The sequence below is a fragment of the Coregonus clupeaformis genome, chromosome 39 (assembly GCF_020615455.1).
Source record: "Coregonus clupeaformis isolate EN_2021a chromosome 39, ASM2061545v1, whole genome shotgun sequence".
NCBI lineage: Eukaryota > Metazoa > Chordata > Actinopteri > Salmoniformes > Salmonidae > Coregonus > Coregonus clupeaformis.
Window position 1 is genome coordinate 673,053 of NC_059230.1, and position 25,307 is coordinate 698,359.

Consider the following 25,307-nt stretch of genomic DNA (forward strand, 5'->3'; position numbering starts at 1 on the left):
CATGGGGTCCAAAAGATAGATATATCTGTGTATCTATCTCTCTGGGTAGCCTACACCCAACTTGGCGACAATGGAAACTGCTGGAGTTGTTTCATGTATAGAACACGGATAAATGGCAGGTATGCGGTATCTGTGTATTAATCAGAACACTGGGGTCACTAGTGTTATGGCTGGGGGATTCGGTGTGTGCTTCATCTGCTTGTCTGTGAGTGTGTGTGCGTGTGTGCATGAGTACACGAGTGTTAGGAGTAGGCTTGTGTGTATGAGTGTGTGTTTCCGTGTGTGTGTGTGTGTGTGTGCTTGTCAAGTGTATACACTCCAACTGTGAACATATTGTTTACTTACAATTTAGCCTTCAAATATTTTCATGAGAAAAGAATAACTAGGACATGTCAAAAACAAAATAAAGAAGAAGAAGAAACTAAAACATTTTTCAGTCTTTATTACAAAATAAAACAAATTAAAATCTGCATAAAATTCAATTAAAACATGAGAAACATACAATTGACAGAACAAGCAAATGTCATACCTATACAAACGTGACTATAGGCTACATATTACAATCACTGATGTGTTTTAATAGCCTACACTAAGCAGTCTATGTATATTATAAATAGGCCCCAGAGCAAAGATAAAGTGAATATAACCACTCTTCAATAACCATTCATTCCTCTTGATGAAGGATAGTATAAGGGTGGGGTTGCTGCGGTCAGCTCTTTACGGTCCTCAAGTGGTCGTGGTTGAAAAATGGTCACAGTCGATGGTCATCATGGATCATCACATTTCCTACTGGCAGGAGATAAAGGTCAAAGGTTAGGTGAACACTTTCTTTCTTACTCCCTCCCCCTCCCTCCCCCTCCCCCTTCTCTTCTCACCCCCCCCTCCCCTCCCTCCCCTCCCCCTTCCCCCTCTCTCACCTCCTTTCCGCCACAGGTACCACAGATGCATCCGAACAGTCCGTTGACCATCTGTATTCCACACAGCACCAGCTCCAGGCTAGCAGCCACCAGTAGAGTGGCAAACAGGCCGATGTTAAACTGCACAACATCCTCTGGCTCTTTACAAGTCTTCCAGAGTTCACTATCGCCCAGGTAATTGCCGCTGCTGCAACGATGAACAATCAAGCAATCATTCAATCAATCAAGCAAGCAATCAATTGTATTGATATTTTGACATCGGCAGGCATCATAAAGTTATTTACAGTAGCCAGGCATAGTATCCAAAGAGATATAAATAATAATAGTTGTGTTATCATTATAAAGCAGTATTTGACCTCAATGGGACTACCTGGTTAAATAAAGCTGGGGAAAAAGTTATAAAAATACGTACTTGTTCATGAAGGGCCTCCCCCAATTTGGAACTGTTTCACCTGGAGCCAAGAATAAGCAGACAGGCCCGTTGGCCAGGACCAGGGCAGACGTAGCCAAACTGTACAGCGCTCCAACAACCCCAGCAGCAGCAAACCCAATGGACAGGAACATCTGAAAAGAAGAGACACAGACAGGGGTCAGAGGTCAGAGAGGTTAGGGAGGAGGTCAGGGGAAGAGAAGGGAGATTTTATTGTAGATGTTAGCTTTTTTTGTGTATTTACCACCTGGAAAATAGGTTTTGTTCTTAATTAGGCTTCTACAAACTCGTTTTAAATATAGGATGACAAATACATCTAATCCAAGGCTGGTGTGTTTCTGACCCATGAGTTTATGTTAGATTGGTTCCTCGAGTAATCTAACACTTTTTACAAATGTGCTTTCATTGGGAAATTAGACTGGCCCATAATGTAACATTGTGGGCCAACATCAGACAGAACCATAAACAGACAGTTTGTTATTTCCTGACATTACACACGTAGAGGGTGGTGAAGTGATTATAATATCCCATTTAGCAGACACTTTTATCCAAAGCCACTTACAGTCATGTGTGCATACATTTTTTACATATGGGTGGTCCCGGGGATCAAACCCACTACCTTGGCGTTACAAGCGCCATGCTCTACCAATTGAGCTACAGAGGACCGCAAGGTGTCAAGGTGTTTTTCGTTATTGCACTATTGTGATGAATTTATAATACACAAGCTGTCATTGGCCCACCCATAGGCCCAAACCACCACCCTCATGTTGTGTGGTGCAGTAGAGAGAATGAAACTGATACAGGTTTAGATATTTACTCATCCCTTTAATGGTTAAGGTTAGGATTGGGGGGAGGGTAATCTGATCCTAGATCTGTGGTTAGGGGACTGTTGTTCGACTTACCCCACAGCGGTTGGCACAGCAACCATTACTGCTGGTCAGGTGGATGTGGATGGCTGGAATAAGGCACTAAAGATATATATATATATATATATATATATATATATATAGAGAGAGAGAGAGAGAGAGAGAGAGAGAGAGAGAGAGAGAGAGAGAGAGAGAGAGAGAGAGAGAGAGAGAGAGAGAGAGAGATAAAACACTTCTTCACAATTATTTTGTCTTGGAGTAGCATATTGAGACAGCATATTTCACATGTACAGATCCATTCAGCATTCAGATGAATTTACACTTAGGAAACTGTTGATCATGAAAAGGGTACATTTTATTGTATTTTTATACATCTAAAAATGACTACACAAACCTGTGATCATGGTGTGACCAATTGTCTATAGAATCAGCATGTCTAAACCAAGATTGGGGTCAATTCCATTTCAATTCAGTCAATATTGTTTTTCAATAAGGAACTTTGGAGTTTAAATTTCAGTTCATTTTCTGAATTAAAATGGAACTGACCTAAACACTGGTCTTCTAAACCAATCATGTTACATAATGTTCAAAATTAAACCAATCATGTCACGTAATGGCCAAAATTAAACCAATCATGTCACATAATGTTCAACATTAAACCAATCATGTCACATAATGGTCAAAATTAAAAGAATCATATTGTAGTATGGTCAAAATTAAACTAATAATGTTAGGTAATGGTCCAAATGAACCCAACCATGTTACAAAATGGTCAAAATTAAACTCACCATGAGTCCGCCACCGATGAACCCGCCCATATATTTAACCTCGTCTGTGATCCGGTCTCCCTTCCCTTCTCTTTCTTCCTCAGCGTAATTCGTCTTCCAGCCGGGGAAGAACGCAATGATGTTACAGATGATTGAGACCCCCGCCAAGATGTAGAGCGGGATCGCGATGACTTTAGAGCATTTTCCTGTACACATGTTGCTGGTTGTACGGTTTCTTCAACGTTGAAAAGCTCAAGAATGTTGCGTAGATAATTCAAGACTCTATTTGGTTTCCTCGTAGAAAGAGATATGAGAAGAATTCAGAAGTTGAAAATAATTTCTAGACTACTCCTCCTTCGCTCTCTTCTCAACCTAGGTCTAGCATGGGTCTAGTGATGGAGGCGAAGCTGCTTAAATCCTGAGGTGAAGTTTAGCTCGGTAGAGGAGGGGTTAGTTAGGCGATAAGACTGGCTCCACACCCCAGTGATTACATCACTACATCACCTTTAGTTGGCCTGAGCGTTGAGTCATAAAACAGGATTATTTTCGTCCACTTTGTATTTAACCGCTATTTATCAAGGAAGTTCCATTGAGGGCAGAAGACCTCTTTTAGGAGGGAGACCTAGCCAAGAGGTCAGCTCAATAAAGAAACACATACAGTGTGTATAGAGTTAGCTGTTCTAGAACAAAGCCGTTCTATGTATGCCAGAAGGTACCAGGTTAAGAGCATTATCTATTTGATTTAAACATTTATTTAACTAGGCAAGTCAGTTAAGAACCAATTCTTATTTACAATGACGGCTACCAAAAGGCAAAAGGCCTGCGGGGACGGGGGCTGGGATTAAAAATAAAAATATAGGACAAAACCACATCACGACAAGAGAGACACCACAACACTACATAAAGAGAGACACCACAACACTACATAAAGAGAGACACCACAACACTACATAAAGAGAGACACCACAACACTACATAAAGAGAGACCTAAGACAACAACACAACATGGCAGCAACACAACATGACAACAACACGGTAGCGACACAACATGTCAACAACACGGTAGAAACACAACATGGTAGCAGCACAAACATGGTACAAACATTATTGGGCACAGACAACAGCACAAAGGGCAAGAAGGTCGAGACGGCAATATTGGCAAGTAACTGAAAGGTCGATGCTTTGAATCCCCTATCTTAAAATTATGTAAATGTATGTTGGGTTGGTACACTCCAGTCATTAATGCAGAGAGATAAACAGGGTTGGGGTTGCTTCACAGGTTGTCTCCTCCACACAGATGTATTTGAACAGACTATATGGATATAGGTTGGTACAGTCATAAATTAATGTTCTATCTATTGCTCTGGGTAGGCTACACCCAATATGGTGGGCCAATGGAAACTGCTGGAGTTGGTGTAGAATTTCGATGTGGCACAGAGTTCCAATGTGAAAACGGTCAATAAATTGAACATTCCAAATGGAAAATCAGATATGGACTCTTGTATTGGCTGCGGCACCCACCTCGGAACCTTTCTCATTCGGAACATTCACTGCTGTTCCACTCATTTTCAATTCAATGCTGATCTATCCATTGGTAGAAATGTTCCTGTTGAAGTTGTATATGTTAGGTGGCTAATCACTTTTAGTGGTTCAATTTGTTCAAATATCTGTAAACTTGGTAATGTCACATTTTCAACCCTGTGACATGTTCTGGAATCTGAACAGTGATAATAATGCTCAGTTTAGTAATTCAATTTGATTAAAATTTTGTCCAATGGGTAACCTTTACCTGAAGATACTCCAGAGTGTACCTATAGTTTTAGGGTATGCAGTATCTGTGTTTAATCAGAATACTATGGTCCATCACCATGGCTACTGATAAGCCGGGGGAGGGTTGGGGGATTGGGTGTGTGTTTCATCTGTGTGTCTGTGAGATGTATAATGTGACGTCAGAATCTGTGTGTCCTTGACAAGTGTGGCTATGTGTGTGTGTGTGTGTGTGTGTGTGTGTGTGTGTATGTTTGAACTCTGGACCCTACCTCCCGCTCATCAGAGTAGGGAACCATAATTCACTGATACAACCATATCAGACAAACACACACGCAAATGACGACCATAAACCATGATGGGAAAAACTGACAAGACCCTTGACATCCTATCACAGACCAAGAACACAGTTAGGCCGTAAGGCACTTTTAAGAACAGACTTTAATCCAGGGGGAAAAGTCCTGGCAGCAAAATATTGTTTTCAACCAATCATGACAAGGTGAAATTTCATTCAATACAGTTAGTTCTTCACTGTAAGATTTTACATTTGGATTATTGTAAGTATGTCATCAATACCATGTAAAGTGGAATTTGCAGGGCCGGTTTCCCGGACGCAGGTTAAAACTAATCCAGGACTAAAAAGCATGCTCAAGTGAGAACCTCCCATTGAAATAGCTTTTTAGTTGAGGACTAGGCTTAATCTGTGTTTGGGAAACCACAACAGTACAATCGTTCACACAGACATGCTGGCTTCTGTCTCTTGCTGTGTGTTCGTGTGCCTGATTGGGTGCATGCGTGTGTGGGACCATAGCTCATAACAAATTTTAGTTCAATTATGGGATCCCCCCCCCTTGATTCACCCGTTCCACCTGCCCATTAGACTCGGGGTGAAACCCAGAGGTCAGGCTGACCGAGACCCCCAGATGTTCCATGAACGCCTTCCAGACCCTGGATGTAAACTGGGGACCCAGGTCAGACACTATGTGCTCTAGCACACCATAGTGCTGGAAGACGTGAGTAAACAGGGCCTACGCAATCTGCAGGGCCGTGGGGAGACCGGGCAGAGGAAGGAGGCGGCAGGCTTTAGAAAAGCGGTCCACAATGACCAGGATGGTGGTGTTACCCTGAGAGAGGGGAAGATCAGTAAGAAAGTCAATACACAAGTGGGACCATGGCCGTTGTGGCACTGGTAAGGGATGTAACTTACCCGCTGGGAGGTGCCTACGTGCCTTACTCTGGGCGCACACCGAGCAGGAGGAGACATACAGCCTCACGTCCTTAGCCAAGGTAGGCCACCAGTACTTTCCGGTCAGGCAGCGCACTGTACGGCCGATACCTGGGTGACCAGAGGAGGGGTACGTGTGTGCCCAATAAATCAGACGGTCACGGACAAGAGACGTCACGTACTGCAGCCCAGCTGGGCACTGAGGTGGAGATGGATCTGTGCGTAACGCCCACTCTATGTCCGCGTCCATCGCCCACACTACCGGCGCCACAATGCAGGAGGCTAGGAGTATAGAGGTGTTGTCTATGGGCCTCTCCTCTGTGTCGTACAGCCGTGACAGTGCATCTGCCTTCACGTTCTTCGTACCCGGGATGTAAGACAGTGTCAAATCAAACTGGGTGAAGAATAGGGCCCACCTGGCCTGGCGAGGGTTCAGCCTCCTCACTGCCCGGATGTACTCCAGGTTACGGTGGTCCGTCCAGACAAGGAAAGGGTGTTTCGCACCCTCGAGCCACCACACGGTCAGGGCTCTGACGTCGTAGTTCTGCTCCGCCGGGCTGAGCTTCTTGGAGAAGAAGGCACAGGGGCGGAGCTTGGTTGGCCCTATCCCTACCTCGGATGCATCCACTTCCACTACGAACGGTAGTGATGGATCGGGATGGGCCAGTACCGGGGCTGAGGTGAACAGAACCCTCAGGTTACTGAAGGCCCTGTCAGCCTCAGCAGACCAGCGGAGCCGGGACGAAGCAAATCCCGAAACACCTCGTTCACAAAGGACTGGAAGACGGATGGAGCATTCATCAAACCATAAGGCATCACCAGGTATTCGTAATGCCCTGTGGTTGTGCTGAATGCTGTCTTCCACTCGTCCCCCTCTCGGACACGCACCAGGTTGAACGCACTCCGGAGATCTCATTTTGTGAAGAATCGCGCACTATGCATTGACTCGATTACAGATGTATGGTGCAGTGCGCAGCAGAGGGCTCTGAACGAGTGTGGGGTTGCGCTACCTGGGGTGACGCGAGAGTGCCCTGCCTGCCGCCTCCAGACCCGGAAGAACCCTGACGACAGTGTGCAGCCGAATGTCCTCTCCTGCCACAAGAATGACACTGGAGCTGTCGTCCTCCATTCTCCCGGATCGCTGCACCACCCAGCTCCATCGGAACTGAATCCGGGTTGAGGGGGGGTAAAACAGGCAGGCCCCTTCCAGGATGTCCTCTTGAAGCTAGCAGGTTGTCCAACCGGATGGCCATGTCCACCAGCTGGTCGAAAGTCAACATGGTATCCTGGCAGGCTAGCTCCCTTCGGACGTCCTCTCGCAGGCTGCACCGGAAACGGCCGCTAGAGTATGAAACTCCAGGGCAAAGTCCTGCGCGGTCCTCGTCCCCTGCCTCAGGTGGACCAGCCGCTCGCCCGCCTCTCTACCTTCGGGCGGGTGATCGAAGACGGCTCGCTCAGCTGGTCCCAAAGGGTCGGGTCCTCTCCTCTCCAGGCATTGGACGACCTGGAGAACCTGATCCATCGCTTTCCCAAGCTGACTAGCATCGTAGAATGCTCCCGAACCCGCGCCAGAACTCCAGGTAAGTGCTCTTCTTTTGCTGACTCCATGTCTTGGTGTGTGATTCTGCGGTGAGTGATTTTGAAGGAGTCAGGCGCAGGAGGGTAAATCACTACATAAAGGGTTTATTTCCAAAACACAGCGATACGCAGCAATGCGTCAAACACTCCAGTGCGTAAATCAGGTGCACTGGGAAACAACAAGGCACACGGGTGAAATATCCCAGCGATACAAAAATATAAGGAGCTCCACCGAGCTGAACTAACCTCCACAATAAACAATCACACACAAAGACAAGGGGGCAGAGGGAACACTTATACAGGTACTGATGAGGGGATATAAACCAGATGTGTGTAATAAACAAGACAAAACAAATGGAATGATGAGATGAGGAGTGGCAGTGGCTAGAAGGCCGGTGATGATGAACGCCGAAGCCTGCCCGAACCAGGAGAGGAGGCAGCTTCGGAGGAAGTCGTGACAGTAAGACATTATTCTGGTGAGCACACCTTTATTTAGTCTTCTGGTGCAACAAGTTATGACAGAAGAGAAGCTATGTATCAAAATATAGTTGGCTAACAAATGTCGGGAATTATAAGTAGAAAACTTGTCTAAATTAGGGGTGAAAGTGGCCAGTAGTAAATTATATTAAATTAATTATAGTAGGCTAAATTATTATGGAATTATAAGGGGCGCAACTTACACTGGGGACGGGGGGGACATGTCCCTCCCACATTCTGAAATTGCATTTGTGTCCCCTCCAGTTTTATCATTGGAATGTGATACAAAACGAGGCAACGGTGTGCTTTAGGACCATGCAGACGCCTCCGAGCGGTCGGGTAGGCTGTTTGGAGTGTTTATCCGACCGGATTAAAAAATATATAATTGCGCCCCTGGGAATTATTATGGTGGATGAAACTGCACAGGTAGCCTACTCTTTGAAGTGATTTGTTTGACAATCAGATGAAAACATCATCACACAACACCCATGATATGCGAAACTGAGCCTGCGCAGACCACAAAAACAACATATGTTTACATGCCACAGTATCCCATCTTAGATCAGCATTTGCCAGGCATCTTTATCTGGGTTTTTCATACAAGCTTTTTCTTCTGTAAGAGAGACAAACAGACAATCAGCAGGGTCTCCTAGACCGCTGTCATTTTTTTTCATACTGGCCCCCCGTGGGAAACGAACCCACATCCCTGCCGGCCAAACCCTCCCCTACCTTGGACCAATTATGCGCCGCCCATGGGTGTCCCGGTCGCGGCCGGCTGCGACAGAGCCTGGACACGAACCAGGATCTCAAGTGACACAGCTAGCACTGCGATGCAGTGACCACTGCGCCACTCGAGAGTTGCTAGTTATAAGTCTCATTATAAAAGACCTAAAGGTTAAAGGTTATAGGTCTCATTATAAAATACCTAAAGGCTAAAGGTTAAATGTTATAAGTCTCATTATAAAAGACCTAAAGGCTAAAGGTTAAAGGTTATAGGTCTCATTATAAAATACCTAAAGGTTAAAGGTTATAGGTCTCATTATAAAAAACCTAAAGGTTAAAGGTTGTAGGTCTCATTATAAAATACCTAAAGGCTAAAGGTTAAAGGTTATAGGTCTCCTTATAAAATACCTAAAGGCTAAAGGTTAAAGATTATAGGTCTCATTTGATTATGATTAATATGTTCACAGACACATTGAAATGTCCAGAGAAAGAGAATGTTTGTTTTCATTATCTTTGTAAATCGGTGTACAAATAGCCGCAACAGGATGATTTGCAAATATGGATTCAAGTTAGACTAGTTGTAAGGTTCTGTATTTATTTTCTTAGTCAACCTTGTGTTCTTGAATGTAGACCTGTTTATTTGTGTTCTTGAACGTAGCCCTGTCTTTCATTTTTGTTCATTGATTTCACCTGTGTTAGTTACTCACCTGGTCTCATCAGCTCCTTATTTAGTTCAGTTCATTCTGTTTGTGCCTTGTGAGGTATTGTTCGTTTTGACTCTACTAAACCTTTTCCTAACTCGTTTATGAGAACCAGTTATAGCCTTCAGTCCTAGTTTTTGATTCTCCTGCCTGTTTGCCTACCTGTGTATGATCATTGCCTGCCTGTGACCACGATTTCTGCCTTTTGCAAAGGCGAAATTAAAACCTGCCGCGCTCTGTGCGTGAATCTACACCTTTTTCTCCCTGAGTATTCATTACACTAATCTAGATTCGACTACTTGTTTTAAACCATATACTACACTTGAGTTAGACCAGTGAGAAATGTTCAATCGACATCTCAGTCTCATTCATCCTTTGACAAGCTATAGCCTAAGTTTGGCGAGACAACAGAAAGCAACCCTTTTGTCATGCTTGTTTGCCATCAACTTCTCTACACTCAATTAATTTACAGAAGTGTATAGGCTACGGAAGTGCTATTTCCTCAAATTCAAACACCAATTGCATCATTAAAGCATGTTTTAAATATCAATGGACAGTTTATTGTTTGGAGACAGATAACATAACAGGATACAGTCAATTTTGACCCGGACACCAATAAGGTTTATGGCCCCTGTTGCATGAACGTCTCACCCTATCTACCAGCCTGTGCCTGGTACAAGCCCTGCCACGCATGCACACACACACACACACACACACACACACACACACACACACACACACACACACACACACACACACACACACACACACACACACACACACACACACACACTAGGTTATAAGTGTGTCATAGTTGTGATAATAAGGTCATAATAAAAGCCTGGTAATATATTAGTATAACCATTGACGTAGATGGAAAGAGAGGTGTTCCTCTAATCCCAGGTTATTTATTATAGTATTGTGTTTTTATATTCATTTGTATTTCAATACATTTTTTTTTTAAACTTTTTTCGAAAAATCCAGTTTAGTTTCAGTTAGTTTTTTTGTTGTATATTTCTATTTCGTTTTTCTATTATTACGTTTAAGTTTTAGTGTTAGGGACAGAACGCATGAGTGGGAGGCTTGGAGCCATTTGGGTTGTATAGTTGGGGGTGTTTTTAGGGATGTCACCTCTTGCAACTGGGGGGCAGTAGTACATAAAGTGATTGGTCAAGTCAAAGGTATGGCTAGGTTTAAATTATAAAGTCAATCTCAATGTGACTTGGATTAGCGCCGACATTGGTGCAAAAAATATGGTGGATGGAAACTCTCGCTCGCCCATTTCTACACCAATGCAATACTTTTAACTTTAGTAGGACATGTAAGAAGAAATAAGTTGGCTACATAGCTGAGTTTTTCCCTGTTAGCTATTGATATTTAGTGATGATGATGTACAAGCTAGGCCTATTTTGAAACATCGCAATCTTTTGGCCACATTTACCGTCAAGATTCAGTAAATCCTCCCAAAAAAGCTTGAAAACCCAGTTAGATTTCTGCCCAAAGTTTAGAGAAAAAAAACTAAAACTGAGCATAATTCATGGTGGTTTTTATTTTATTTTAGTTCGTTTTGGAGTCAAAGAGTTTCAGTATAGTTATAGTTTTTCAAACGTATTTGTTAAGTATTTTATTTAATTTTTCATTTTAGTTGACTACAATAACCTTAATCTGATCTGATAATTTGATATGTCAGAGGTGGTGCGATGTGACATCATGGGTCTGTTATTAACCCATAAGGGGGGGGTAGTGCTAAGCTATACGGAATTGTTTCAAGAAGGTCATACCAAGGATCATTTTGTTATTTGATTTGGAATTTTAAGACCCTTTGAAGTATCAAATAAATATATTTAACAAATATTTGATGAAAAAACATTTTTGTCCTTATTGCTATTAGCCCATACATTGAATAACAGATTCACAACATGGAACAACATAGTTCCCCAAAAAAATATAAAGGAAGTTTGTTCTGAAGTGTCTGTCATATTAGAGTGTAGCCCAAACTGTTTGAACGCTACAGACAGAAGTTGGCAGATCGGCTGTACCAACCTCAAGACGGTTGTGGGGGTCGTGGAGCTAAACGAAGGAGAGACGCCGACATGACACTTCTCTCTCTGTGTGTGAGAGAGAGAGAGAGAGAGAGAGAGAAAAAGAAATATAGAGCTTTATTCCTATTACACTTTACATTACAGTGCATATACATTGTGTTGTGGTGTCAGGGGGTTTGGTGAAGGTTAAACCAGAGATAGTTTAACTATGTCAATGGTTCAACCACAGACATTTACAGGGCCAGTTTCCTCCACACAGATTAAGCCTGGTCCAGCACTAAAAATCATTCACATCGTTTTTTAGTCCAGGCTTAATCTGTGTCTGGGTAACCGGTCCATAGGGGTTCAACACCACACAGAAGACTAGCTCATGTAATGAAAGTTTAATTCATACCCAGTACTGCCACCTACATACAGATTAGAACAAAGTACTGCATGATCCTCGTTTTGTACGTTATATTGTGCCTTTGCACGCAGTGAGTGTACTGCGTATTTATGCGCGCTGTACCACATGGCAATTTGTAAAAGTAGACCGCTACAAACAGATGGACGTAGGCGTAGCTACATAATTCCAGCAGTTACTGGAAATAACATTATAACTAATTGTTCACCGACAGGTAAGACATTATTTTATAGTAAACTCTTCCGCAGCAGAAATAGCAGCTGCGATGGCCGAGTGGTTAAGGCGTTGGACTTGAAATCCAATGGGATCTTCCCGCGCAGGTTCGAACCCTGCTCGCAGCGAGTGTTAGGAAACTTTTTGCGCAAGTAAAACGCCTGATCATAATAAAAAATATAGTTCCTCTGTTTACATCAGTTTATATGGCCACCTGAACCAGCTAATCCGATGAAGACGGTGAAACGAGTTAATAACAAGGTAGCAATAGCCTGGGTCTTTCTTGAATTGCTGTGAATTTGCGTCCCTTGCTTTGGAACCATGAAAAACACTTTAAAATTACAAATAGTTGCACATCATACATGTTTTTGTTTATATTGAACTGTTTATTAATTAAGAAACATAATGCAAGTCCTTTATACTGCAAAACGTTAAGCAAATTGGCTTGTCCAAGTAGTGATGTGTAGAGTTGTAGTCACATGCTTTTGGGATTTAGCTATATCTATTATTATTATTTTTTTTTTTTATTTTTTTTATTATTATTGGCATGGGAAGAAAAAAAATATATTAATATCTATTATTATTTTGAACGCTAGAAAGTGAACAAATTAAAAAAATATATATATATATATTATATTGCATAGTTAAATAAAAACAAAGAAGGCTATTAAAATGCTTTTTTTTTTACTAGTAGATTGGTTATCCCTCAGTTTAATGTCATCGGTGTTATCGCCTAAACAATCACTCATTACAAATATATACAAGGACCTTGAGCATTCCCTCCAGTGGCAAACTATTATCAGGGAAGGGGTCTATATTAAAGACAAATATGAGCTAATCACACCCTTTTAGTGTGTCATCAATTTGAGGATTCCATTGGTCATTTGTTGTGTCTAAATCCAAACTGTCACTTGGTGTTACTAAATTTAAATGAAAGGAAATAACATTGTGGGCAAAATAATAATCATATCACTTTAGTAAATTACTTATAATGACCTTAGATTTGAGAAAATCCTCAATAACCTAAAATGTCTCATTGGTGCTACCACCATGGGTGTTACTACTCCTACTGGTGGCACAATGTTATCATAATGGTAAAACGTATATTTTTTAAAGGAATTAATCTGCCATATTAGTTGATTTAGAATGGTAAAATAGAAAAAGAAAGAAAAAAAAAGAACATTTTTTCAAAAAATAACCACGGTGTTTTGAAACATGTCTAGGCTATTGTCTTTGTTTGAACTCTCGCCACCATTGAATTGTGAGGATTTTTACATTGTTGGGATTTTCACACCAGCGCCATGCCGTACGTGGAGTACGAAAAACTACCCCTAACACATTTTGAAATCAGTATCAAGTATTCGAAGCAATGACGTCAGAGAAAGGTTGTGTGTATCGAGCCAAAATCAAAACCCATAACTGAAATTCGAACCCAGGATCTCCTGTTTACTAGACAGGCGTTTCAATCATCTAAGCCACGGCGCCTGTCCGTGCCGCAAACACTATGGAGATAAGATTGTACACTTACACAAGGTAATCAATATTTTTTAGCAAATAGCTGACGTACCCTAAAGACGGGTTTCATGTCTTGTCTGCGTGCCATCTTTGAGACTGATCACCTCGTGTCATGTAATATCACATTTGTTCCAGACGGGGGTAGTGTAGTGTAGTCAAATAGACTTTCAAACCTTGTAGTACTGCTAGCGGTGGGATTAAACTACTCAATTCAATTCAAGGGCTTTATTGGCATGGAAAACATATGTTTACATTGCCAAAGCAAGTGAAATAGATAATAAAAAATTAACAGCAAACATTACACTCACAAAAGTTCCAAAAGAATAAAGACATTTCAAATGTCATTCTATGTCTATATACAGTGTTATAATGATGTGCAAATAGTTAAAGTACAAAAAGGAAAATAAATACACATAAATATAGGTTGTATTTACAATGGTATTTGTTCTTCACTGGTTGCCCTTTTCTTGTGGCAACTGGTCACAAATCGTGCTGCTGTGATTGCTGCTGTGATTGAACACTGTGGTATTTCACCCAAAAGATATGGAAGTTTATCCAAATTGGATTTGTTTTCAAATTATTTGTGGGTCTGTGTGATCTGAGGGAAGTATGTGTCTCTAATGTCATGCATTTGGCAGGAAGTTAGGCAGTGCACCTCAGTCTCCACCTTATTTTGTGGGCAGTGTGCACATAGCCTGTCTTCTCTTGAGAGCCAGGTCTGCCTACGGCGGCCTTTCTCAATAGCAAGGCAATGCTCACTGTACATAGTCAAAGAGTTCCTTAAGTTTGGGTCAGTCACAGTGGTCAGGTATTCTGCCACTGTGTACTCTCTGTTTAGGGCCAAATAGCATTCTAGTTTGCTCTGTTTTTTTGTTAATTCTTTCCAATGTGTCATGTAATTATCTTTTTGTTTTCTCATGATTTGAAAGGGTCTAATTGTGTTGCTGTCCTGGGGCTCTGTGTTTTTTTTTGTGTTTGTGAACAGAGCCCCTGTACCAGTTTGCTTAGGGGACTCTTCTCCAAGTTCATCTCTCTGTAGGTGATGGCTTTGTTATGAAAGGTTTGAGAATCGCTTCCTTTTAGGTGGTTGTAGAATTTAATGGCTCTTTTCTGGATTTGTATAATTAGCGGGTATCGGCCTAATTATGTTCTGCAGGCAGTATTTGGTGTTTTACGTTGAACACTGAGGATATTTTTGCAGAATTCTGAAAGCAGAGTCTCAATTTGGTGTTTCTTTGTTGGTGAGCGGACTCCACACCTCATAACCATAAAGGGCAATGGGTTCTATAACTGATTCAAGTATTTTTAACCAGATCCTAATTGGTATGTCGAATTTTATGTTCCTTTTGATGGCATAGAAGGCCTTCTTGCCTTGTCTCTCAGATCGATCACAACTTTGTGGAAGTTACCTGTGGCGCTGATGTTTAGGCTGAGGTATGTGTCATTTTTTGTGTGCTCTAGGGCAACAGTGTCTAGATGGAATTTGTATTTGTAGTCCTGGGCAACTGGACCTTTTTTGGAACACCCTTATTTTTGTCTTACTGAGATTTACTGTCAGGGCCCAGGTCTGACAGAATCTGTGCAGAAGATCTAGGTGCTGCTGTAGGCCCTCCTTGGTTGGGGACAGAAGCACCAGATCATCAGCAAACAGTAGACATTTTGACTTCAGATTCTAGTAGCGTGAGGCCGGGTGCTGCAGGCTGTTCTAGTGCCCTCGCCAATTCGTTGATATATATGTTGAAGAGGGTGGGGCTTAAACTGCATCCCTGTCTCACCCCACAGCCCTGTGGAAAGAAATGTGTGTGTTTTTTACCCATTTTTACCACACACTTGTTGTTTGTGTACATGGATTTTACAATGTTGTATGTTTTTCCCCCAACACCACTTTCCATCAATTTGTATAGCAGACCCTCATGCCAAATTGAGTCAAAAGCTTTTTTGAAATCAACAAAGCATGATAATACTTTGCCTTTGTTTTGTTTTGTTTGTTTGTCAATTAGGGTGTGCAAGGTGAATATGTGGTCTGTTGTACGGTAATTTGGTAAAAAGCCAATTTGATATTTGCTCAGTACATTGTTTTCACTGTAGTTAAGGATAATGCAGAGGATTTTCCCAAGGTTGCTGTTCACGCATATCCCACGGTAGTTATTGGGGTCAAATTTGTCTCCACTTTTGTAGATTGGGGTGATCAGTCCTTGGTTCCAAATATTGGGAAAGATGCCAGAGCTAAGGATGATGTTAAAGAGTTTAAGTATAGCCAATTGGAATTTGTGGTCTGTATATTTTATCATTTAATTGAGGATACCATCAACATCACAGGCCTTTTTTGGGTTGGAGGGTTTCTATTTTGTCCTGTAGTTCATTCAATGTAATTGGAGAATCCAGTGGGTTCTGGTAGTCTTTAATAGTTGATTCTAAGATTTGTATTTGATCATGTAAATGTTTTTGCTGTTTGTTCTTTGCTATAGGGCCAAAAAGTTCGGAGAAGTGGTTTACCCATACATCTCAGTTTTGGATAGATAACTCTTCGTGTTGTTTGTTTAGTGTTTTCCAATTTTCCCAGAAGTGGTTAGAGTCTATGGATTCTTCAATTACATTGAGCTGATTTCTGACGTGCTATTCCTTCTTTTTCCGTAGTGTATTTCTGTATTGTTTTAGTGATTCACCATAGTGAAGGCTCAGGTTTTCTGTGTCTATGTTTTTGGTTGGATAGGTTCCTCAATTTCTTTCTTAGGTTTTTGCATTCTTTATCAAACCATTTGTCATTGTTGTTAATTTTCTTAGGTTGTCTGCTTGATATCTTTAGATTTGATAGGGAAGCTGAAAGGTCAAATATAATGTTTAAGCTTTCTACTGCCAATTTTACACCTTCACTATTACAGTGAAACGTTTTGTCCAGGAAGTTGTCTAAAACTGATTGAATTTGTTGTTGCCTAATAGTTTTTTGGTAGGTTTCTACACTATTTCCTTCCATCCATAGAATATCTAAATATTATTCAGTTCCTTTGGCTTTGATGCCTCATGATTCAGTATTGCTCTGTTCAAGTAGACTGTGATTTTGCTGTGATCTGATAGGGGTGTCAGTGGGCTGACTGTGAACGCTCTGAGAGACTCTGGGTTGAGGTCAGTGATAAAGTAGTCTACAGTACTACTGCCAAGAGATGAGCTATAGGTGTACCTACCATAGGAGTCTCCTCGAAGCCTACCATTGACTATGTACATACCCAGCATGCGACAGAGCTGCAGGAGTTGTGACCCGTTTTTGTTGGTTATGTTGTTGTAGTTGTGCCTAGGGGGGCATATGGGGGAGGGAATGCTGTCACCTCCAGGTAGGTGTTTGTCCCCCTGTGTGCTGAGTGTGTCAGGTTCTTGTCCAGTTCTGGAATTTAGAACGCCACAGACTAGTACATGTCCCTGGGTCTGGAAATGATTGATTTCCCCCTCAAGAATGGAGAAGCTGTCTTCATTAAAGTATGGCGATTCTAGTGGGGGGATATAGGTAGCACACAGGAGGACATTTTTCTTTGTTTCCTTTTGAATTCCTAGCCAAATGTAAAATGTTCCTGTTTTGATTAATTGAATAGAGTGAGTTAGGTCTGCCCTATACCAAATTAGCATACTCCCTGAGTCCCTTCCCTGTTTTACACCTGGTAGTTTGGTGGATGGGACTACCAGCTCTCTGTAACCAGTGGGTCCATCTCCTCTATACCATGTTTCTTGTAGGATGACAATGTCTGTATTTCTGATTTCTTTGGTGAAGTCCAGGTTCCTGCTCTTTAGGCCAAAGGCAGATGACCTCAGGCCTTGGATATTCCAGGATGAGATAGTGAAGGCTTTGTGCTCCATAAAGTGTCCAATGTTGTTAGTCATGTGGTTTGGCCTCAGACCAGTAAGTGTGAGCAGAGCCTGCTGAGCATCTGATACATGCCATTGGCTTGGGCTAGTGTAAGAGTGGGGTTGGACCTGTTTGCCTGCTCACGGCCTGGGCGTATGTTTGACTTTCATGTTGAGGCCCTCTTTGTGGGAGTGGGGGGCATGGGGTGGGTAGGAGGGGCATAGGTCTGATCTGAGGGGGCCTAAATGGAGTGTGGGCATGGTTGACTTGGGGTGGTGTTGATTGGTTGGGGTTGGGGTTGGGGTGGGGGTGGGGGTGTGGATGTGGCTGGTGGGGCTGTGGTCTGGATGTAGGTCCTCTCGGCGGGGGTCCTCTTGGGCGCCCTGAAGCCTTCTTCACAACAATTGAACCTCTCTCATTGAAGTTCTTGATGATCCGATAAATGGTTGATTTAGGTGCAATCTTACTAGCAGCAATATCCTTGCCTGTGAAGGCCTTTTTGTGCAAAGCAATGATGACGGCACGTCTTTCCTTACAGGTAACCATGGTTAACAGAGGAAGAACAATGATTTCAAGCACCACCCTCCTTTTAAAGCTTCCAGTCTGTTATTCTAACTCAATCAGCATGACAGAGTGATCTCCAGCCTTGTCCTCGTCAACACTCTCACCTGTGTTAACGAGAGAATCACTGACATGATGTCAGCTGGTCCTTTTGTGGGAGGGCTGAAATGCAGTGGAAATGTTTTTTGGGGATTAAGTTCATTTTCATTGCAAAGAGGGACTTTGCAATTAATTGCAATTCATATTTGTGTCATTCTCAAAACTTTTGACTACGACTGTACAGTGTTGTAACAATGTGCAAATAGTTAAAGTACAAATGGGAAAATAAAAAAACATAAATGTGGGTTGTATTTACAATGGTGTTTGTTCTTCACTGGTTGCCCTTTTCTTGTGGCAACAGGTCACAAATATTGCTGCTGTGATGGCACACTGTGGTTTTTCACCCAGTAGATAAGGGAGTTTATCAAAATTGGGTTTGTTTTCAAATTCTTTGTGGATCGCTGTAATCTGAAGGAAATATGTGTCTCTAATATGGTCATACATTTGGCAGGAGGATAGGAAGTGCAGCTCAGTTTCCACCTCATTTTGTGGGCAGTGTGCACATAGCCTGTCTTCTCTTGAGAGCCAGGTCTGCCTACGACGGACTTTCTCAATAGCAAGGCTATGCTCACTGAGTCTGTACATTTTCTCTCTCTCTCTCTCTCTCTCTCTCTCTCTCTCTCTCTCTCTCTCTCTCTCTCTCTCTCTCTCTCTCTCTCTCTCTCTCTCTTTCTCTCTCTCTACCCCACCCCACACACAAACCACAAATCATGCCTGGTGCCACTGTGTAGTTTCAGTTTGAGTCATTTTTCTAATTCTTTCCAAATAAGTAACTCTCTCTTACTTTCCCCTGGAGGTCTCTTACTAATCCAGATCAGAGACCATCAACCTAACCTCAACTCTAACCACACACTCACTTTAAACCCTACTGTAGCAAGAGTAGTCATTCAGGAATTTCCACTATGTTCATTTTTTTATATTAGCAAGATCCTAAAACGTTGGTCATTTAGGAAAAATGTATCATCATCTGGATAATAGCTTCTGCTTTGTCATTTTAGCAGACGCTCTTATCCCAAGCGATTTACAGGAGCAGTTAGGGTTAAGTGCCTTGCTCAAGTGCACATCAATAGATTTTTCATCTATTCGGCTGGGGATTCAAACCAGCCAACTTTCAGTTACTGGCCCAACACTCTTAACCGCTAGGGTACCTGCCGCCTTAACGTCATCGACAATCACCATTCCTAATCTTATTTCACCCTGAACAGAATCTGTGAAATAGAGTGATGTAAAAAGCTTAGAGGTCTAGTGTGTTGTATAAAGCTTAGAGGTCTAGTGTGTTGTGTTTGTATCTAATTTCAGAGAGTTTAACACATAAATACAGTAATTTTGTTGGATTACTGTAAATGCTGTTGTGACACATACACAATCTACAGTATTATTATTATTATTATTATTGTTATTATTATGTTGTTGTTGTTGTTGTTGTTCCAAAGGTTTTTGTAATGATTAACTAATTGTGGTACTTCCCATAACAGTACATGACAGTAATACTAATTGAATACAGTAGGCCTATTGTCAATTGGATGTTAGTAAGAATAATGGTATTTTACTGGTCATTTTCTGTTCGATTTTACCACAGTCCCATAGGCCTAACGACCTTGGCATATTTGTTTGTCCGATAGGCCTACTGTATGTTCTGAGGAAAAACATTATATTTGTGATGCAATCTATTCTGTTGTTGTTGTTGTTTCAAAGGTTTTTGTAATGATGCCTGGATTGGTGTACTTTCCATAACATAATATAACTGGGGCGTTAGTAAGAATGAGGATATTTAACTGGTAATCAAGGGACATATTGCTGGGAAAAGTAGTGAAATACAATACTCAATTCCAGATGTGTGTGTTCATACTTTTTGTCTTGTGTCAGGATATGTGTCTCTAATCTGTCACGTGCATATGCTCTTCTCATTCTAGAACCGCCATTAAGTCATTTCCTGTTGTCATTTCCCAGAGTGCCAAAGATATGTGTGGGTGAGTGTGTATATGTTTATGCTTCTCTCAGTGTGTGTGTGTGTGTGTGTGTGTGTGTGTGTGTGTGTGTGTGTGTGTTTGTGTGTGTGTGTGTGTGTGTGTGTGTGTGTGTGTGTGTGTGTGTGTGTGTGTGTGCGTGTGTATCATATATCATGACATACTCGCTGTACAATGCATGTACAAAAATGTGGGGTATCCCAAACCAGTATAGACACTATGAGTCAGAAAATAAATTAATCAGTCCCTGGGAACCATTATTCATAGAACGTGTAGCCATGGGGAAGGCATTAATGGTGGGACTGACTCATTCTACCTGAAGGACCCTTGACTGACTGATACCCCCTCTTTTTACTATTTTTTCATGTTTTTGATCTCTCTCTTCCATCTCTCTCTCTCTCCCTCTCTCTTCATCTCTTTCTCTTTCTCTTCCATCTCTCTCTCTCCCTCCATCTCTCTCCCTCTATCTCTCTCCTTATCCCCCTCTCTCACTCTGTCCTCATCTCTCTCTTTTACAAAATACCTAATTCACCACGTTTTAAGCTAACCTCCGATTTTTTCAAATGTGAGTTATAAGACTCCTTTATGCCTCAGGCCCTGTAAACGTCTTTATCATTCACTAAGACAACTCACCATCTGTTCAAATGAAATCTAACTAACAAAATGACTTCCACAGCTGTACCCTATGAGATGAGGACTTGTTTTTACTCATTATCTACTCATCACTTAAATCTGATATCTTGCATTTCTTGGAAGTGATGGCTGGAAATGTTGTTTCTCAATATGATTATGATTAAGGCCAGGCACTACAACCTAATTAACTTTTACCAGTTGAATGTAGATACAATACTTTTTTGTGTGATTTGTCTCTGAAATTTTTTATTAAAATATGCAAATGTAATGATGTCTCATTAAATATGCGCATATATGCATATCTCACAAATCTATTTTTCGAGACACTGGATTAAGTCAGTCTAAATATTTGGTTTTAATTTTGTTAAGACACTCAAGTACCGGACTTACTCAGAGCAGATTGTGGATTTGTAAAAATGTAAATACTTTTTAATATTTTTATCTGTAAAATACTAAAGACATGTAGGTAAAATGCATTTTTGGCAAATTTTTCTAAAGAAAATGTTATCAAGAATAAAAAATGACAACATATCAACAATTCCCTCTGGGAAAGTCTGGAGAATAAACATGATCTAAGAATAACCACACACAATCTGAAGTTTAGGAAAATTAGTTGCGTGTGGGAAGAGTCTGACTTTCGGGAAATGGCAGTTAAAGACAAGTACAATGAATTTAGACTACCGAACGCAAAACATCTACTTAGACCCAATCACCATCTCTTCAAAGTAAGTTACTAAACATAGTCCAGCTTGTTACATTCTCTATGAAATGGGGTTTTAAACGACGTGTAATTATGGCTGTATGTCCATATTAAAGTGATACAATTTCATAACAATTCAGACAGTAGTATGATAAACTAAAGAAAATATAAATTTTCATCAAGATTTTGACATTTTTTAGTTTACTTTTAGAAAATACTAATATCAATGGACCAAAATACAAACAAATGTCAAAATGTATAGGTACTGTAGATGCAAAAATGTAATTTCAGCCTGTGGTGCCTGGCCTTCATTGGTTTACATGCTTTATGAGTCCTAACTTACAGTAAATCTGCTCTCTCTCTCTCTCTCTCTCTCTCTCTCTCTCTCTCTCTCTCTCTCTCTCTCTCTCTCTCTCTCTCTCTCTCTCTCTCTCTCTCTCTCTCGCTCTCTTTACCTCTCTCTCTCTCTCTCCCTCCCTCATTGAACTCTAATACTATATTGCATTTCCTGGAAAATGTTGGCTTGAAATGATGCATCCATTTTCTCAGTGTCAAGACTTTCTAACACTCCACTAGTTCTTCTATACAACAATTACAGACTATTTACAATATGAGAAAGACTATTCATGCTTTCAAATCAAATCAAATCTTATTGGTGACATACACATATTTAGCAGATGTTATTGTGGGTGTAGCGAAATGCTTGTGTTCCTAGCTCCAACAGTGCAGTAGTATTTAACAATTCACAACAATACACAAATCTAATAATAATTGAATTAAGAAATATATAAATGTTAGGACGAGCAATGTCGGAGTGGCATTGACTAAAATACAGTAGAATATAATACAGTATATACATATGAGATGAGTAAAGCAGTATGTAAACATTATTAAAGTGACTAGTGTTCCATTATTAAAGTGGCCAGTGATTCCATGTCTATGTATATAGTGCAGCATCGTCTGTGGATCTATTGGGGCGGAGTGTGTGAGTGAGGTCGAGTGTCGTGTGTGTGTGTGTGTGTGTGTGTGTGTATCTGTGTGAGTGTGAGTGATGGTGTGTGTATGTGTGTGTGTGTGTGTGTGTGTGTGTGTGTGTGTGTGTGTGAGTGTGTGTGTGTGTATGTGTGTGAGTGAGTGAGTAAGTGTGTGAGTGTGTGTGTGTGAGTGAGTGAGTGTGTGTGTATCTGTGTGTGAGTGAGTGTGTATGTGTGTATCTGTATGTGTGTTTGTGTGTGTGTGTGTATCTGTGTGTGTGTAAGTGAGTGTGTGTGTGTGTGTGTGTGTGTGTGTGTGTGTGTGTGTGTGTGTGAGTGAGTGTGTGTGTGTGTGATCTCACACACTCACACACACATACACACGCGCACACACTCACTCACACGCGCACACACACACCCACTCACGCACACGCACATTCACACACACACACACACACACACACACACACACACACACACTCACTCACTCACATACACACACACACACCACTACTGTGCACACAGCCAGACCACTAGATTGTGCAACAGACAAATGAAGACAGAGGAGTTAGGGAAATAGAGAGGTTTATTCAACATAGAGGGAAAGAGAGAGAGACAGGAAAGAGAAAAAGGAGAGAGAGAGAAATGACTATGTGCATACTGCCCACAAAATGAGGTGGATCTGAGCTGCACTTCCTAACCTCCTGCCAAATGTATGACCATATTAGAGACACATATTTCCCTCAGATTACTGAGATCCACAAAGAATTCGAAAACAAAACCAATTTTTATAAACTCCCTTATCTACTGGGTGAAAAACCACAGTGTGCCATCACAGCAGCAAGATTTGTGACCTGTTGCCACAAGAAAAGGGCAACCAGTGAAGAACAAACACCATTGTAAATACAACCCATATTTATGTTTATTTATTTTCCCATTTGTACTTTAACTATTTGCACATTGTTACAACACTGCATATACAGTGGGGAGAACAAGTATTTGATACACTGCCGATTTTGCAGGTTTTCCTACTTACAAAGCATGTAGAGGTCTGTAATTTCTATCATAGGTACACTTCAACTGTGAGAGACGGAATCTAAAACAAAAATCCAGAAAATCACATTGTATGATTTTTAAGTAATTAATTTGCATTTTATTGCATGACATAAGTATTTGATCACCTACCAACCAGTAAGAATTCCAGCTCTCACAGACCTGTTAGTTTTTCTTTAAGAAGCCCTCCTGTTCTCCACTCATTACCTGTATTAACTGCACCTGTTTGAACTCGTTACCTATATAAAAAGACACCTGTCCACACACTCAATCAAACAGACTCCAACCTCTCCACAATGGCCAAGACCAGAGAGCTGTGTAAGGACATCAGGGATAAAATTGTAGACCTGCACAAGGCTGGGATGGGCTACAGGACAATAGGCAAGCAGCTTGGTGAGAAGGCAACAACTGTTGGCGCAATTATTAGAAAATGGAAGAAGTTCAAGATGACGGTCAATCAGCCTCGGTCTGGGGCTCCATGCAAGATCTCACCTCGTGGGGCATCAATGATCATGAGGAAGGTGAGGGATCAGCCCAGAACTACACGGCAGGACCTGGTCAATGACCTGAAGAGAGCTGGGACCACAGTCTCAAAGAAAACCATTAGTAACACACTACGCCGTCATGGATTAAAATCCTGCAGCGCATGCAAGGTCCCCCTGCTCAAGCCAGCGCATGTCCAGGCCCGTCTGAAGTTTGCCAATGACCATCTGGATGATCCAGAGGAGGAATGGGAGAAGGTCATGTGGTCTGATGAGACAAAAATAGAGCTTTTTGGTCTAAACTCCACTCGCCGTGTTTGGAGGAAGAAGAAGGATGAGTACAACCCCAAGAACACCATCCCAACCGTGAAGCATGGAGGTGGAAACATCATTCTTTGGGGATGCTTTTCTGCAAAGGGGACAGGACGACTGCACCGTATTGAGGGGAGGATGGATGGGGCCATGTATCGCGAGATCTTGGCCAACAACCTCCTTCCCTCAGTAAGAGCATTGAAGATGGGTCGTGGCTGGGTCTTCCAGCATGACAATGACCCGAAACACACAGCCAGGGCAACTAAGGAGTGGCTCTGTAAGAAGCATCTCAAGGTCCTGGTGTGGCCTAGCCAGTCTCCAGACCTGAACCAAATAGAAAATCTTTGGAGGGAGCTGAAGGATCTGGAGAAGGTCTGTATGGAGGAGTGGGCCAAAATCCCTGCTGCAGTGTGTGCAAACCTGGTCAAGACCTACAGGAAACATATGATCTCTGTAATTGCAAACAAAGGTTTCTGTACCAAATATTAAGTTCTGCTTTTCTGATGTATCAAATACTTATGTCATGCAATAAAATGCAAATTAATTACTTAAAAATCATACAATGTGATTTTCTGGATTTCACAGTTGAAATGTACCTATGATAAAAATTACAGATCTCTACATGCTTTGTCAGTAGGAAAACCTGCAAAATCGGCAGTATATCATACAGTATAAATACTTGTTCTCCCCACTGTATATGGGGCTTTGGTGACAAAACAGATGGCACTGTGATAGACTACATCCAATTTGCTGAGTAGAGTGTTGGAGGCTATTTTGTAAATGACATCGCCGAAGTCAAGGATCGGTAGGATAGTCAGTTTTATGAGGGCATGTTTGGCAGCATGAGTGGAGGCTTTGTTGCGAAATAGGAAGCTGATTCTAGATTTAACTTTGGATTGGAGTTGCTTAATGTGAGTCTGGAAGGAGAGTTTACAGTCTAACCAGACACCTAGGCATTTGTAGTTGTCCACATACTCTAGGTCAGACCCGTCGAGAGTAGTGATTCTAGTCGGGTGGGCGGGTGCAAGCAGCGTTCGATTGAAGAGCATGCATTTAGTTTTACTAGT

The 25,307-nt window shown here is 41.6% G+C and overlaps 1 protein-coding gene and 1 non-coding gene across 3 annotated transcripts; one reads left to right on the top strand and one right to left on the bottom strand.

Annotated features, from left to right (window-relative positions):
- Positions 1-422: 422 nt before the first annotated feature.
- LOC121554424 (transmembrane 4 L6 family member 4) lies at positions 423-3,381 on the bottom strand. 2 transcript variants are annotated; one of them, XM_041868011.2, is made up of 5 exons: positions 3,002-3,381; positions 2,250-2,315; positions 1,330-1,481; positions 918-1,104; positions 423-786 (listed from the first exon to the last, which is right to left on the bottom strand). In XM_041868011.2, the coding sequence occupies exons 1-5, from the start codon at positions 3,194-3,196 to the stop codon at positions 778-780; spliced, it is 609 nt and encodes a 202-aa protein (XP_041723945.1). In that variant the 5' UTR covers positions 3,197-3,381; the 3' UTR covers positions 423-777. The 2 variants fall into 2 exon arrangements, with proteins under 2 accessions (XP_041723945.1, XP_041723946.1); XM_041868012.2 differs by having other exon boundaries at positions 423-789.
- Positions 3,382-12,155: 8,774 nt separating this feature from the next.
- Positions 12,156-12,237, top strand: trnas-uga. The gene has a single exon. It is a non-coding gene; the product is annotated as a tRNA-Ser (tRNA).
- Positions 12,238-25,307: the final 13,070 nt, after the last annotated feature.

What these genes read in the sequence shown, in the direction of transcription:
- LOC121554424 (XM_041868011.2), bottom strand. Translation starts at nt 3,196, where the DNA reads ATGTGTACAGGAAAATGCTCTAAAGTCATCGCGATCCCGCTCTACATC. An exon ending in TCATCGGTGGCGGACTCATG is followed by an intron (nt 2,316 to 3,001) that starts GTGAGTTTAATT and finishes ATATATCTTTAG; the next exon opens with TGCCTTATTCCAGCCATCCA. An exon ending in GCTGTGCCAACCGCTGTGGG is followed by an intron (nt 1,482 to 2,249) that starts GTAAGTCGAACA and finishes TCTTCTTTTCAG; the next exon opens with ATGTTCCTGTCCATTGGGTT.